Source organism: Triturus cristatus, chromosome 5_2, assembly GCF_964204655.1.
Source record: "Triturus cristatus chromosome 5_2, aTriCri1.1, whole genome shotgun sequence".
Taxonomy (NCBI): domain Eukaryota; kingdom Metazoa; phylum Chordata; class Amphibia; order Caudata; family Salamandridae; genus Triturus; species Triturus cristatus.
In genome coordinates this window covers 426499914-426516626 of record NC_140588.1, presented here as the reverse complement: position 1 = coordinate 426516626, position 16713 = coordinate 426499914, and the positions used below count along the sequence as shown (strand labels likewise).

Below are 16713 nucleotides of genomic sequence, written 5' to 3'. Positions count from 1 at the left end.
TCTCAATTACAGCCAGTTTCTATCTTTACATTATCACCTCTGTAGGCCTTGTCCTTTCCTACTTTTTGGTGACTTCCTCTCATATGTCACTTTCTAGTTGGTGTTCAGCTTCTCTCTTCAGGTTGGACAAGTTTTTGTCTGACCGTAGGACTTTGCTCTTTTTCCATGGTTTTCTTTACCCACTAGAGATCATACTGCATATGGTTGGCTCTGCCACGGAAAACAGAGCTGGAAAGGATGTTCCCAATCTGTAGGCCATCTTCGGCGATTGGAAGAATTCTAAGCGAAAGGTGTGTCTTTTCTGTATTGTCACTAATGGGATGTCCTGAAAAAAAGGGACTCTGCGGCCTTCAAGGATGAAGTCTCCCTGTTTTCAGTTTTTTATATTGTTTATTTTTTGCAGTTTCCAAGAAGAAACCCAACTTAAAAGCATTGCAGTTACGCAATAATATTGGGCATGAGTCTGTTCATAGACTCCCCTACCCACCCCTACCGACTTTATGTCCTGTTTGATCTCTTGCAACTCCCCTGCCAGATTTTATCATAGCAATCCGTTGTATTCTTTGAGGCTTCTGAATAGTTCTTCTGTTCAATGGGGCTTCAAGTTCCCCAGGGCTCATGGGGCCAAGGACAGGATTCCCTGGTCATCATTGTTTGGACTTGGGTGGAGCATCTGGCTTTTAAGCATCTTGTTTGAGGAGCATCTTTTTGAGCGATTGATCACGCCTCCCTCTGACAGCAAACATTACCTTCAAGTCTCTATCATATGTCCCTTTGTGGGGCTGGGACCCTGGCCTGCAACCCAAGTGGTTGTTCCACTTTTCCTTTTTTGTCTGTGCTATGTTTATTCCGACCTGCCGAGCCTTACCATCTAATAAGGGTCCACAGTGTCATTATGGTCCCGACTCATCTTTGTTCTACAAAAGCCAGATTTCCCTTACCAGCCGATGTGTTAAGGATTACGTTGCCCATCACACTGGAAGCTGTTCCCGCTCCCTCTGTGGCTTGTCGAGGGCCCACTGACTTTCTGTTGGTTGTCACAATACAGTGCATACAGCTATCTGGTTTCTCTCTCTTACTGGAGCTCACAGTGGCTCACTCTTTCCCCATGAATTTGGGCTCCCAAGCAGGGTTTTCCACGTGCCTTTGTTGCTGGAGGCACAGTGAAACCTTGTCCTCAGTCCCATGCAATGCCCCACACTGCCTTATAAGGGCCAACTGACTCCTACTCAGGCGCAGGACCTTGGTGTCAATGTGGCCTTGCCTTAGTCGCCATCTTGAGGACCCAGCTTGTCGCTGTGGGGGGCCTTCAGCCTCAGAGTTTAGTGCCTCAGCGTGTCTTTTCATGTCACTGCGTTATCCTTACTGGCTCTGTTTTTCAGCTGACAGCCATGTCCCTATGCACCTGTCTTGCTCGTGGGAAATAGCCTTTACAACTTGGTTTTTACCACATTGTACCTTTACCATGCATTTATTAGCACACATATTTATATATATACATATATTATTTCAGAGTTTTCAAATAGGCAGGCCCACTAGACCAAACCTCAGAGTGTAGTTCCCAAAATCATGAACATTCTGGTGAGTGTATGGACATTTTCTAGACAAAACAAGTTGAGAAATGTGACTTTCAACTCGGAAATCATTTTTTTAGGTTGAGGACAGTGTTAAAGACAGTACTTCTTATGTGAGCATTAAGGGTGAAGCAAATTTTCTGTTCACCCATGTCCTACTCCCTTCCAATAGAGCACCTTATGAAGATAAAAAATAGTTGAGACATAACATGGGTGTATCATTTGGACCCTAAGAAGGACAGTTTCCTAAGGTAAGTGTAGGTTTGCGTTCCTACATTTTTTATCACTGGGTGCCTTGAGTAAGAGTTTAATTTCATGATACTAAGACCGTTTGCATATGGTTGTATTTTTATACAGTTAAATATTTACCACAGGTGTACATTTTGCCATCATAAGGGTTTTTTGTGAATAGTTGTCTATTTACCTGCTACAGTTGTGGTGAGAAACCTGCATTTGTTTTTTTTAAATCAAGTATGTGACCTCATTTCAAAAGGTGCGAATTTTGTTATTCTCTCAGAAATTACCATTTTAACAGCTTTCTTTTTAATTTCAGATGGATGGCTTCCAAAGGCATTTTGACTCCCAGATTATAAGCTACGGAAAGCAAGTGATTCTCAACTTGGTATGACCTTGGTGAATTTAGCTGAGATAATGTTGCCTTAAACCTGGAGAATCCACTTTATGATGTGTGTTTACTCTTTTTTTATATATAGGTTAATCAGAAAGGCTCTGAGAAACCATTGGAGCAAGAATTTGCAAAAATGGTTGATGGATTGGGAAATGGAATGGTCCGGTAAGTGTTTGTATACAACTAATTTCAAACCTTCAGTTACTTTTTATTTAGTGAAAGAATAAGGGCATCATTCAGCAAAATTATTTTAGAGACCAGATAATATACAACTGTCTCAAAGTATCTATTTCATAACTTATAAAATCGACGGTGCTGGTGATATTGCACATTTCCTAAGTAGAAAATGTAGGGAGTACAATCTTGTTTCATAAAACCGCTTTGTTGACCAGTGTTAGCATCAACATCAACTGTTCCATTTTCTCCTATGAGTTGTTCTCTTTCTGGACATTCTTACTAAGGGATTGAATAAAATGTGTACTGGACTTTGAGTATGAACTCCATAAAGAAAAAAACGCTGAGTATTTCCTTCACAGTCCTTCCTTTTTATTATATTTAAAATGTACTTTATATTTTTAAATCAAGGTGCAAGTTCTTTCTTTGATTTTAAAATGTTTTAATAAATGTCTTTATATGTACAGTTGCGCACACACACACACGCCCACTCTCGCATATATATATATATAAATATTTATATGTGGGAGTCCTCATTTTTCTTTTATTAGACGGTAAACATCCACCAAAACCTTTAATTATCTAGCTCTTTTTGTTGGTGAGTAAAACCCCACCAACCCCACTTTTCTATTACTATTGTTTTTTCTAACCTACCTTTATTTAACTCCCCCTTTTTGTGAATTATCAGTGATATATATATATATATATATATATATATATATATATATCGAGAAACACCACGTCTTCAACAAAGACAACGTGCAGCGCACTCCTGGCTCAATCAAAAATCCATTTATTTAGTAGTTTCCGTGAAAGCTAACACACGCGTTCCGGCACCCTGGCCTTCGTCAGTGTTAGTTTGTTTACTCATTAAACACCTTTAAATAACAAGTTAACTCATTGGACCACAGGGCTGGCTAGCGAAACAGACAGAGGACTTGCCGTTGCAATTGCAGAAAGTCAATGTTACCACAGCGGCCATTTTAGCCTTGTCATTGCACATGAATCTGTAATAGAAGCATTTCCAAATAAACGGCCATTTCGACCGCATCAAACAAAATAAAAAAATAAAAAAAGGGGAAATGCAAGAAACGCAATTGCAAATAATATAAGTAAACGTACATATGACAATTTCTCATTGTTGACTGTCTAAATCAATTCATTACTAAATTAAAGCGCATTCTCTTTAGAACAATCGCAGAGAGCCGTATTCTTACATAGGCCAATTGGGCCCAATTCATCGACATCAAAAAATTATTATAAACAGTCGCTTATTTGACAGGTTCTCATGGTTAACTGTCTACACCAATTCATTATGGACATTGCTGTGTAGATGTGAATCATTCTACAAAATTGAGCCCACCAATGGGCTGTTATCTAACAATAAAGTTATTCAAGCAATATCACTTTGTGAAAAAAAGGGGGCGCAGAAAGGACCTCATATGCATATAAGAGATGTACCAGGAAAAAGGAGGTTAATCACCAAGTTAAAAAATGCATATATATATATATATATATATATATATATATATATATATATATCCCTCCCCCAGAACAGGTGTTAAACATGCAAACATCACAACATCTTCCGAACCTCTGCTTGATATTTTCAATCCAAAAAGTAAATTTTCCTAGCTAACTTGAAGGAAAGTTTCAGTTCTATTAAGGACGCAGAGGTGAGGATCATGCACTTTTATTTTAGCTCAGCAGCTAACACAACAGGAAGCAATAACCAAAAGACTACATCTCCCATGCATTTTTTCAACTTGAACATCAGTGTCCACCAATAACATTGCTCTCCCCTGTGTATAGTCATCACCAAGGAAAGGCACTTACTCTTTCTTTGTGCGAACTGCTATGCTGATATCCGCTGGTCAAAATATTCTTATTTCTGTTCCGATCCTCCATTCAGTGACTTCTTCATAGACACCTTGATGGCTATGTAGTTGAAACCAGGTTTTTGTCCTCTGATTAGCCGGCAAGTAGCTAGGTGACACAGACTTGAACCTGACTCCAAAAAGTCTTATTGTGCAGTCTTCGACCAGTAGGGGTAATCCTAACTTGTTTCCGATCAGGGCTCCAGATAGCGAATCTAAATGGATTGATTCTTTTGACAAACAGATCTATTCTTCTGCCAGCTTGGCACTCCGATCCAGAAACGCAGTCTGCCTCTTAGACCATTGCATTCATTCCTTATGGGGACATGTTCAGCTATGTCTTGTCAGGAGTCCTGGAGGAACTTAGAGCCTCCCTAGCTCTGACTATCCATGATGGACAGGATGTGGTGAAATAAGTCATCCTAGAAGCCACAGGTTTCATTGGGTGAGGTTTTTGTACCACGTTTGTGCTTCACAGACCGGATGTTATGTGCATGTGCAGGGATTGCTGATGGGCCTAGACTCTTTGGAGAGAAGAGCTCTGCTTGGTCAGTTAAAAGACATATGGACCAAAGTGCATTTATTGGGCCTGTAAAATACAACTCCTTCATTGGTTCCTCTAATTTAGGGGCTATTCTAGGGTTTTGGCCTATAGCCAAAGCAGCCTTCCCAGCCAGTGATGCAAAAGACAGCCCAGTACTTTAAGGGCAGTGAATATGGTACTTGCAGCCATCTCACAGGAGAGCAAGTACATTAGTCCTCCAACTCAGGCCCGACCTGGGGGGAGGGACCAATTAGGATGTAGGACTCTTTTATGGGTTATTCATTCCTGTAGCTATCTAAAGATCGTTTGCACTTATTATGCCACTTATTTTTATTAGTGTGAGGGGGAAGTGGGGGTGGTTTGTCGCGCTAAGTTTTTTTATTCAACTCCACTCCATGTATGTGCTAGTTTGTTATTGTGGGGGCTATGCGAAGGAATGTCTATGCTTCTAAATGCAATTGTTATTCACATGATGGTCTTAGGTATTGATTATGCTGTACTAAAGAGCGAATGTCTGGCTGTTTTGTAATGTTACTGTATTTTAACAGAAATGCCAATACATTTTTTTTTTTTTTTAAATTAGTCCTCCAACTCTGCATCCCCTCCTACCGGTGGCCACCAAGTCGCTTACATATTGTAGAAAGGCGCTGACCCTGCAACCCATTTACTCCCCATTCCACTTTCCTCTGTCGCGAGAGTGAACCGTAAAGAATTAACTGGCCTTAAGGGGCAACTTTTAATCAAAATGTTCCATTGAACAGGTACTATACTTTGGGAGAGGTGAGGGCTGTTACTAACACTACTTCCTCATTCCAAAAAAGGACCTGGGCCTCAGACCTAACCTTAACATTACGCCTCTAAAATGCCTTCCTTCAGAAGGACAAATTCAAAATGTTGATGGCTGATTCAGTCCGCTCAGTACCTGGAAGACTGGATACTGGCCATGGATTTGCAGGAAGTTTATTTTCTTCCTCTTTGTCATTACATCAGCCCATTGCCTAAGTGAGCTGCTACCCATCTCAGTGCAACCACCTTATACCACCTTTGTTCTAGACAAATTGGTGTGGAGCACTGTGGCAGCCCTTTTTCCAAAGGTTGCGATTCCCTTCCACGTTAGACAACCGATCACACTGCTGGTGTATTTTGCTCCACCCTTCACTCCTGAAAGAGGCGGATATGCTGCATCAGCGAGACCTCATAAGGGCCTTCATTTTCTTTTATTTTTAAGGTTGTACCAAGACCCCTCAACTGGATTATCAGCTCTTTAGGGGGTTTTCTGGAGTGAAGAAACAGAAGCAGATGGATAGTCATCTGTATTAAACTATGTTATGAACTGTCCAAAAAGAAGCCTAAGGATCTGAGAACCCATTCCATCAGAGCCAAAGCCTCTACAAGGGTATTGGCACAAGGGGCGTCTGTTCTAGATATCTGCCAGGCTGCAATGTAGGTGTTGCTGCATATGTTAATGAAGCACCGCTGCCTTGCCAGTCAGTTCTGATAACACTGTCACTTTGCTCCCCTGGTCCTTGCACAACTTTTTGATCCCAGTCCATTCTCACTGACCTCCCTGTTCTGTGGAATGTTCTCTAATGAACATCTAATAAGATCCCAAGTTAGATATCATCACACTGTCACCACCTGTTAGACCTGTCAGCCCTTTGGGTGGTCCCTCCTCATCATTATTTATTTTGTCCCACTTTTGCCTCAAACCCTGTTAGTATTTTTTTCCTTTTTGGGAACCACCAGACTTTTTAGTATTGATGCAGATTCAGGGAGCCATTTTATCTACCCCTGGAACTTCTGTCTGAGGGCCTGAAACACAAAATGGTGGCCACCCATTGTCATCTGTGACATCACTGGAACCTACCAGCACCTTTCAGAACATTCCAGAACCCTGTGACAGTGTGAGGCAGGTTTAGAATGTTGGGAAGGCATCTCCAGGTTGGCAGTTGGAGTTGGCAGTTGGCACCTGACTGGTGAAGAGAGAGGAGCACAGAACTGAAGGAGGAAGGAGTGAGGCAACAGGGGTGGAAACTTGTGCCTGGAGTGGGGTCCAGAAACCCACCCTTGATACTAGTCCCTGCTGACTGAGCCCAGCCTGGAGCCCTGTGTGGGAGAAAGCAAGAAAAGCCATCTTAAGGACCTGGACAGCAGGATCAGGCCTTAAAAGTAAAGAACAGCAAGTTCCTGACCTGGTTACTGGTAACTTCTTGAAGTCCGACGTCGAGAAGCCTGGAGACCTGGAGCCCGAGGTGGAGAAGCGGCGCTGACTGGAAAGCAGACGTCGTACCCGGAGCCGCCAGAGGTCGAGAGAGGGCGCCGACGGAGGTCGTGGAGAGTACCAGAGGTCGAGGAGGAAGTCACCCGAGGTCGAGAGTGCGGCGTCGACGGGGGAGTGAAGTCCGCCCTCCGGAGTCGCCGGAGACCGAGGTGAAGCGTGCCAGAGGTCGGGAGTGGAGATCGCACTCCGGAGTCGCCGGAACCTGAAGAGAATCGTGCCGGAGGTCGGGAGTGGAGGTCGCACTCCGGAGTCGCCGGAACCTGAGGAAAGGAGCACCGGAGGTCGGGAGTGGAGATCGCACTCCGGAGCCGCCGGAAGTCGACATCGAGCCGAGGCCGCCGACATCGAACCGGAGCCGCCCGAAGTCGACATCGAGCCAAGACTGCCCGACGTCATCGAACCGCCCGACGTCATCGAACCGAGGCCGCCGACATCGAACCGGAACCGCCTCCCGGCGTCGACAAGAACTGTCATTGAGCCGAGGCCGCCGACATCGAACCGGAACCGCCTCACGGCGTCGACACGACTCCGGCGGCGTCAGAACTTCATAAAAAGGGCAGTAAGTGGAATAGAGGGCGCCTAAGGCCCTGTGAAGCCCTAAGAGACCATCCTAGAGGCTAGAGAGGTGCTGGAACCAGCTTGATAGTGCCAGGGGTGAGCTGAGACTAATACAGAGGGGTTGTGTAGTGTGGGAGAGCCAGATCTCTAGATTCCCCCTTGATCTACCTCAGTTTAGGCCTCAGCCTTGTCCAAGCCAGGGAGTATACCCCTCAGGCCATCCAAATCTCTACAAGCTGGGATTGGGTCAAATCATCCCATAGTACCTCAGGAATGTGAACTGATTTTCAAGTGTCACTGTTGGCTTTTATTATTTATTGAGAGCACTGTATTTATTGTATTAATCCTATTTATTGCCTCACAGTATTTATTGCCTTACAGTATTTAATGTTTCACAGTATTTATTGTCGCACAGTATTTATTGTCTCGCAGTATTTATTGCCTCGTAATATTTAATTGCCTTTTATGTAATGCACTTATATTTATGCCTTGATTATTTATGATCTACCTTATTTATTGAATCGTTGAAGTATTATTTATTTGACTTACCCTACCACAGGAAAAGCCTTGTGTACTGTGATTGTATTATTATTTATTGAATCAGCAACTAAGAGAAAAGAAGATAAAGAGATATATTTTCAGTATAATTTTTAAGGTGTAGTGTCGTTTTTGGAACGGATGCACGCATGGTTATTGTGTGGGTATGACGTATGCTTAGCACGGTGCCTGATCCCTGACCACTCGAGCCAAGCTACCACAGTGTATGTCTGGGAGAACACCACCACCCTTCCGGTGTGGGAGTGTTTTTCTAACATAATTGGTGTTCAGTGGTGGGATAGAGCTGTGCCTACGTATACTCGACAATAACTGTGGGTAGTCCATAGGCCTACACAGGGAGTTTTCTCCAAGCGGACTTCCTAATTGTGAGTTTTTGTTTTTTCCAAATTTACTCTGGTGGTGGGAGGAGGTATTATAAAAGGTACCCCCCTGCATAGCTTCTGCAAAAAACCTGTCTTCTGTTCTGAGTGGGCAAAATGGAGTTTGTGCTAGAAGACCTGGAAACCTATACTGTGGCCCAACTCAGGGAGTTTTGTCAGCGGGAGGGGGTGTATTGTCCCCCAGGAGCAAAGAAGGGTGCACTCCAAACCAGCTTGAGGGCTTGGGGGGAGGCACGACGAGAAAGCAAGGCTGAGGAGGAGGACAGGGATAGAGAGCCCGACAGTGAGGGAGCTGGTTTGTACCAACCTGAGGTGGGGAACCTGTTAGCGGGGCCCAGGACACTTTCTAGGAAGGGCAGCAGTGCCTCTAGCGGTGGCTTGTCTGAAGTGGAGTTAACAGACCGGAGGGAGAAAAGACAGCTCACATGGGACTTAGCAAGGCTGGAGAAAGAGAAGGAGGAACAGAGGATGGCTCATGAGCTGAGGTTAAGGGAGATAGATCTCCAGATCCTACGAGCCGGGGCACACCCTATTCCTAATGGTGGCAGCGAAGAAAGCGAGTTCACTAGGGAACCCAAACCCTACTTGCCGAAGGACATAGTAGCTAGCTATGGGGCGGGTGACGATATCGCCAAGTGGCTAGCGGCCTATGAGGTCTCGTTAAGGGCCCATGGGGTTCCAGAGAAGTACTGGGGAGGGGGATTGTACAGGTACATGCCTCCAGCTGGTAGGGATGCATTATTGGCCCTAGAGCAGGATGAGCAGACCCACTACCCCACCATGAAAGTGGCGCTCATACGAAAGTTTGGACTAACACCCGAGAAATACAGACAGAAGTTCCGGGGTAGCCACAAACTGGGCACACAGAATTGGGTGGACTTCCTGGATTATGCAAAGAAGGCATTAGAGGGTTGGATTCAGGGCAGTGAAGTGAGGAACTACGAGGGGTTGTTTGATTTAGTATTGAAGGAACACCTGCTCGAAAAATGTTTCCCTGAACTGCGTCAACACCTGGTGGATAGCAAGCTGACCAATCCCCGGAAGCTTGCTGAGGAGGCGGACATTTGGGCTAGTACCCGGGTGTCCACAAGGGGGACTGGAGGGGATACTCAGAAGGCCGGACAGGGCGCCCCCAGAAGAAAGAGGGAGGGGAAAAGAAAAAGGAGTTCTCCAAAGGCCCCCAAAATAATTTCCAAGGTAAGGGAACAGGATTCACCCCTAGGGCAAACCCCCCCCCAGAAACCCTAATCCTGGCCAGAGTCAGCAGCCAAGGGTTGTCCATTGCTTCGAGTGCGGTGGCGTTGGACACTATAAGGGAGATGCGAAGTGCCCAAAACGACCACCCCCTCCCATTGGAGGAAAGGCCCCCGGAGTAGCTAGTGTAGTGCTCGGGGAGGAGATGCCTTTAATTAAGGGAAGGGAGTGGGCGGGTGTCACTTTAGTGTCCCTGGGAGAACGGGAGATGGTTCCTAAGATTCAGGTGCCCGCAAATACCGTAAAGTATGGGCAGTGGGTCACCATCAACGGCCAAAGAGGGGAGGCTCTGAGAGACACAGGAGCCAGTATGACTATGGTACGTAGCCAACTGGTGTCTCCAGAGCAGGTAATTCCCGATGTACTCCACCCAGCCGCGATGGCTGACGGCAGAAAAGGCCACTATCCGGTGGCCAAGGTTCCCTTTGAATGGGAGGGGGTTGCAGGTTCACTTCGAGTTGCCGTAAGCCCTGCCGTGCCAGTCGATTGTCTACTGGGGAATGACATGGAGCACAATGCTTGGAAGGAGGTGGAATACCGGACTCATACTGAGATGCTGGGTACACCTGACTGGGCCTGTGTGAGCACAGGGTCCGCGACTACCCGGAGAGGGAGTTCGTTTCGGCTGGAGCCTGGAACAAAGGCCCAGCCAGCTGCCAGTCAAGGGAAGAACCGAGGACAGGAGGAGCCTGCCTCGGCGTCCGCCCCCCGTAGGACGGATAGGCCACCGGAGGTAGTGGACCAGGAGTCTGCGGTGGGGGATGTCACCAAACTGGAGGACCTCCCCATCCCGGCCGAGTGGCACGTGGAGGGAGGCCCAACCAGGGAGGAATTCTGCCAGGGCCAGGAGGAGTGCCCTACCCTTGAGGGACTGAGGCGACAGGCCGAAGCCCAGGCAGCAGGGAACGTTGAAGGGAACTACAGTGTTTACTGGGAGGATGGCCTTCTCTACAGTGTACCCAAGGCACCCCTACATGGATCGTCACGAGCCTTGGTAGTCCCTCAACGTTATCGAGCCTTCCTTCTGGAGTTGGCTCACGAGATCCCATTGGCAGGACACCTGGGGCAAGACAAGACCTTCGCCCGTCTTGTCCCCCACTTTTATTGGCCTCAAATGAAAGTGTCGTCCGATACCTACTGCCGGACATGTGTGTCTTGCCAAGCCAGTGGGAAAACAGGGGTGAAGCTGAAAGCTCCCCTGGAACCACTTCCTGTCGTTAGCACCCCCTTTGAAAGGGTGGGCATCGACATTGTGGGTCCATTAGATCCGCCTACTACAGCTGGTCACAGGTTTATCCTGGTTTTGGTGGATCATGCCACACGGTACCCAGAGGCTATACCTCTGAGGAACATTACTGCACCTGTTGTGGCTAGGGCCCTGATGGGAATCTTTACCCGAGTGGGTTTTCCCAAGGAAGTTGTGTCCGACAGGGGGACCAACTTCATGTCAGCATACATGCGGGCGATGTGGAAGGAGTGTGGAGTGACCTACCGGTTCACAACTCCTTACCACCCCCAGACCAATGGTCTGGTGGAGAGGTTTAACAAAACCTTGAAAGGCATGATCAGAAGTCTGCCTGAAAGCCTGCGGAGGAAATGGGACGTCCTCCTACCCTGTCCATTGTTTTCCTACAGGGAAGTGCCACAGAAGGGAGTGGGCTTCAGCCCCTTCGAGCTTTTGTATGGGCACCCTGTGCGTGGACCTCTCAGCCTGGTGAGAGACGGATGGGAAAGAACTCCCAGAAAGCTTCCCCAGGATGTGGTGAGCTACATGCTGGCCTTCCGGAGCCAAATGGCTAAGTTGTGGAAGCAAGCTTCTGACAACTTGGAGGCCAGCCAAGCAGTAATGAAGGCGTGGTATGACCACAACGCTCACCCGGTGGAGTTGGAGCCTGGCCAGAAGGTGTGGGTGATCGAACCAGGAGAGCTTAGCGCCCTCCAGGATCGCTGGTCAGGACCCTTTGAGGTATTGGAGAAGAAGGGTAAGGCTACCTACTTGGTGGATCTTAAGACCCCTCGTCAGCCCCTACGGGTGCTGCATGCCAACCGCCTCAAACCCCACCACGAGAGGCCCGAAGTCATTTTGATGATGGTGACTGACGGAGGAGAGGACGTGGAAAGCGAGCCTCTCCCCGATTTATTTGCGTCTCAAGAGAAGGATGGGTCGGTGGAGGGAGTGATTCTCTCCCCCTCCCTAACTCCTGAACAGCAAGAGGACTGCCGCCAGGTCCTGGGACAGTACTCTTCGTTGTTCTCCCTTGTTCCGGGTAGGACTCACCTGTGCGTCCATGATGTGGACACAGGAGACAGCCCACCTGTGAAGTCCAAGATCTACCGGATGTCAGACAAGGTGAAGGCCAGCATTAACAGTGAAGTCACTAAGATGCTGGAGCTAGGAGTGATCGAACCTTCCAGCAGCCCCTGGTCCAGTCCGGTGGTGTTGGTACCAAAAGCCGCACCACTGGGTGCCCAACCGGAACTGAGGTTCTGTGTGGACTACCGGGGACTGAATTCAGTAACCAAAACTGATGCTCATCCGATCCCTAGGGCGGATGAATTGATTGACCGGCTGGGAGCTGCCCAATATCTGAGTACCTTTGACCTTACTTCTGGGTACTGGCAGATCTCTTTGACTGATGGAGCAAGGGAAAGGTCAGCCTTCTCCACGCCCAATGGCCACTACCAGTTCTGTGTTATGCCCTTTGGGCTCAAGAACGCACCTGCCACGTTTCAGCGCCTGGTAAACCAGATCCTCACCGGAATGGAGAGTTTCTCTGCTGCTTATCTGGATGACATAGCCGTCTTCAGTAACAGCTGGGAGGATCACTTGCGTCACCTGCAAGCTGTTCTCCAGGCCCTGAGACAAGCTGGATTGACGATCAAGGCCAGCAAGTGCCAGATCGAGCAGGGGTCGGTACTGTACCTTGGACACTTGGTGGGTAGGGGAGCGGTGCAGCCCCTCCAGGCGAAGATCGAGGCCATCATGGCCTGGGAACCCCCAAGACACAGACTGAGGTCCGAGCTTTTCTGGGCCTCACGGGATATTACCGCCGCTTCGTGAAGGGGTACGGTACCATTGTAGCCCCCCTCATGGAGCTCACGTTCAAGAAACAACCTCGACGGGTAGTCTGGACGGAGGCTTGTCAGCAGGCCTTTGTGAGACTGAAGAAAGCCATGTGCGAGGCCCCGGTCTTAAGGGCCCCAGACTTTTCCAAGGAGTTCATTGTCCAGATGGATGCATCAGAACATGGCATTGGGGCAGTATTATCACAACTCAATGAAGAGGGTCTGGATCAACCCGTGGTCTTCCTATCCCGGAGACTACTTCCCAGGGAACAGAAGTGGAGTGCAATAGAGCGTGAAGCCTTTGCAGTGGTATGGGCTCTGAAGAAGTTGCGGCCATACCTGTTTGGCTCGCACTTCCTAGTTCAGACCGACCACAGACCCCTTCGTTGGCTGATGCAGATGAAGGGGGAGAATCCCAAGTTGTTGAGGTGGTCTATCTCCCTACAGGGAATGGACTTTCAGGTGGAACATCGGCCTGGAGTGGACCACGCCAATGCAGACGGTCTCTCAAGGTATTTCCGCCTTAGTGATGAGAACTCCCAAGGGGTTGGGTAGCTCTCCCCACTTTCAGCTGGGGGGGACGCGTGTTAGACCTGTCAGCCCTTTGGGTGGTCCCTCCTCATCATTATTTATTTTGTCCCACTTTTGCCTCAAACCCTGTTAGTATTTTTCCTTTTTGGGAACCACCAGACTTTTTAGTATTGATGCAGATTCAGGGAGCCATTTTATCTACCCCTGGAACTTCTGTCTGAGGGCCTGAAACACAAAATTGTGGCCACCCATTGTCACCTGTGACATCACTGGAACCTACCAGCACCTTCCAGAACATTCCAGAACCCTGTGACAGTGTGAGGCAGGTTTAGAATGTTGGGAAGGCATCTCCAGGTTGGCAGTTGGAGTTGGCAGTTGGCACCTGACTGGTGAAGAGAGAGGAGCACAGAACTGAAGGAGGAAGGAGTGAGGCAACAGGGGTGGAATCTTGTGCCTGGAGTGGGGTCCAGAAACCCACCCTTGATACTAGTCCCTGCTGACTGAGCCCAGCCTGGAGCCCTGTGTGGGAGAAAGCAAGAAAAGCCATCTTAAGGACCTGGACAGCAGGATCAGGCCTTAAAAGTAAAGAACAGCAAGTTCCTGACCTGGTTACTGGTAACTTCTTGAAGTCCGACGTCGAGAAGCCTGGAGACCTGGAGCCCGAGGTGGAGAAGCGGCGCTGACTGGAAAGCAGACGTCGTACCTGGAGCCGCCAGAGGTCGAGAGAGGGCGCCGACGGAGGTCGTGGAGAGTACCAGAGGTCGAGGAGGAAGTCACCCGAGGTAGAGTGTGCGGCGTCGACGGGGGAGTGAAGTCCGCCCTCCGGAGTCGCCGGAGACCGAGGTGAAGCGTGCCGGAGGTCGGGAGTGGAGATCGCACTCCGGAGTCGCCGGAACCTGAAGAGAATCGTGCCGGAGGTCGGGAGTGGAGGTCGCACTCCGGAGTCGCCGGAACCTGAGGAAAGGAGCACCGGAGGTCGGGAGTGGAGATCGCACTCCGGAGCCGCCGGAAGTCGACATCGAGCCAAGGCCGCCCGACGTCATCGAACCGGAGCCGCCCGGAGGTCGACATCGAGCCGAGGCCGCCGACATCGAACCGGAGCCGCCCGAAGTCGACATCGAGCCAAGACTGCCCGACGTCATCGAACCGCCCGATGTCATCGAACCGAGGCCGCCGACATCGAACCGGAACCGCCTCCCGGCGTCGACAAGAACTGTCATTGAGCCGAGGCCGCCGACATCGAACCGGAACCGCCTCACGGCGTCGACATGACTCCGGCGGCGTCAGAACTTCATAAAAAGGGCAGTAAGTGGAATAGAGGGCGCCTAAGGCCCTGTGAAGCCCTAAGAGACCATCCTAGAGGCTAGAGAGGTGCTGGAACCAGCTTGATAGTGCCAGGGGTGAGCTGAGACTAATACAGAGGGGTTGTGTAGTGTGGGAGAGCCAGATCTCTAGATTCCCCCTTGATCTACCTCAGTTTAGGCCTCAGCCTTGTCCAAGCCAGGGAGTATACCCCTCAGGCCATCCAAATCTCTACAAGCTGGGATTGGGTCAAATCATCCCATAGTACCTCAGGAATGTGAACTGATTTTCAAGTGTCACTGTTGGCTTTTATTATTTATTGAGAGCACTGTATTTATTGTATTAATCCTATTTATTGCCTCACAGTATTTATTGCCTTACAGTATTTAATGTTTCACAGTATTTATTGTCGCACAGTATTTATTGTCTCGCAGTATTTATTGCCTCGTAATATTTAATTGCCTTTTATGTAATGCACTTATATTTATGCCTTGATTATTTATGATCTACCTTATTTATTGAATCGTTGAAGTATTATTTATTTGACTTACCCTACCACAGGAAAAGCCTTGTGTACTGTGATTGTATTATTATTTATTGAATCAGCAACTAAGAGAAAAGAAGATAAAGAGATATATTTTCAGTATAATTTTTAAGGTGTAGTGTCGTTTTTGGAATGGATGCACGCATGGTTATTGTGTGGGTATGACGTATGCTTAGCACGGTGCCTGATCCCTGACCACTCGAGCCAAGCTACCACAGTGTATGTCTGGGAGAACACCACCACCCTTCCGGTGTGGGAGTGTTTTTCTAACACCACCCATTGGTTTACGCTCACCATCTGAGAGTGGAGAAAGGGAAAAGGCAATAATCTGATGTCCGTACACAGGGATGGCAGTTATATGCAATCCCTCTCTTTCACTTCCTGGGCAATATGGAGCCAGCATGCAGCAGACCAGCGCCACCTACCTATGCGTAGTAGCACTGCTGAATACATTCTCCTTATCCAGTCTGGAGCCTGATGGATAATATAAATGCAAGGATTCTGTGGTTGGAGTATCCACCAGAAATAGCGTTACCCAATGTAGGTAACTTGTTCATTTCCTCTTTTCAAACCTAACTGGCCATTGATTGCATTCTGAATGACATAAAACAGTCTGAAGCTTAACTCTGGAAAAACAGAAGTACTACTCCTAGAGCTCTTCTGACTCCAGTCGATGAGATTAAAAACGTAGCAGTTCTTTTTGACGATACATTATCCTTCATCCTTTAAATCTGTAAATTGCTCCTGTATGTTTTTCACTGATAAAAACCTTGATAAAAATATTTCCTTTTTTACACACCGAGGAAAAGAAAAATACTCAAGCTACTATCTCTTTGAGATTGAAATATGAGAACATCTTATACTTGACCTTTTCCCATACTTTACTTCATGACTTAATGTAATTCAGAACTTGACAGCTCACCAGCTTTTTAACATTACTGGTTATTCTTACTTAACTCGTGTAGCCTGTATACATTGGCATCCAGTGAACCATTGCCACGGTTCTCTGCATGGTACACAGCGCACTCCAGCTTAGTGGCTCACTCTATTCTTGCAATATAATTTCAGCGCACTCTGCTGGAGATTTCTGAACTTTGTTGGGCTTGCACAGGAGACTGCCCTTTTCCGTGAAAGCAGCTATGCTTGTAACAGCCTATCTCTTGCAATGTTTTCCTTAGATAATCTGCTGCAATTATATTGATTTGTTAACATGCGCCTGTTTGCAATGTGGTCTCATTCCCTAGCTGAGCCATAGCAATGCCAGTGCACCTTTGGGCATTATGATGATACAAAAATGTCTCATTCTCTTCCTAATTCTAAAAGGTATTTCAAAACGAAATGGTGTAGGAGAGTCAGAGACTGCTTATGTCATACTGAAAATCTCAGCATTGTATAGGTGTGTTGGTCTGTAGCATTCACATTCTGCATACTACCCCTGCGTG

The 16713-nt window shown here is 47.7% G+C and overlaps 1 protein-coding gene across 2 annotated transcripts in view; it reads left to right on the top strand.

The window, feature by feature from the left end:
- SACM1L (SAC1 like phosphatidylinositide phosphatase) overlaps nucleotides 1-16713 on the top strand; it is a 392433-nt gene that overhangs the window by 241492 nt on the left and 134228 nt on the right. For both annotated transcript variants that reach the window (XM_085607365.1, XM_085607364.1), the window contains exons 11-12: nucleotides 2128-2196; nucleotides 2288-2367. In XM_085607365.1, coding sequence (XP_085463491.1) covers nucleotides 2128-2196; nucleotides 2288-2367 — 149 coding nt within the window. The remainder of the gene's footprint in view (nucleotides 1-2127; nucleotides 2197-2287; nucleotides 2368-16713) is intronic.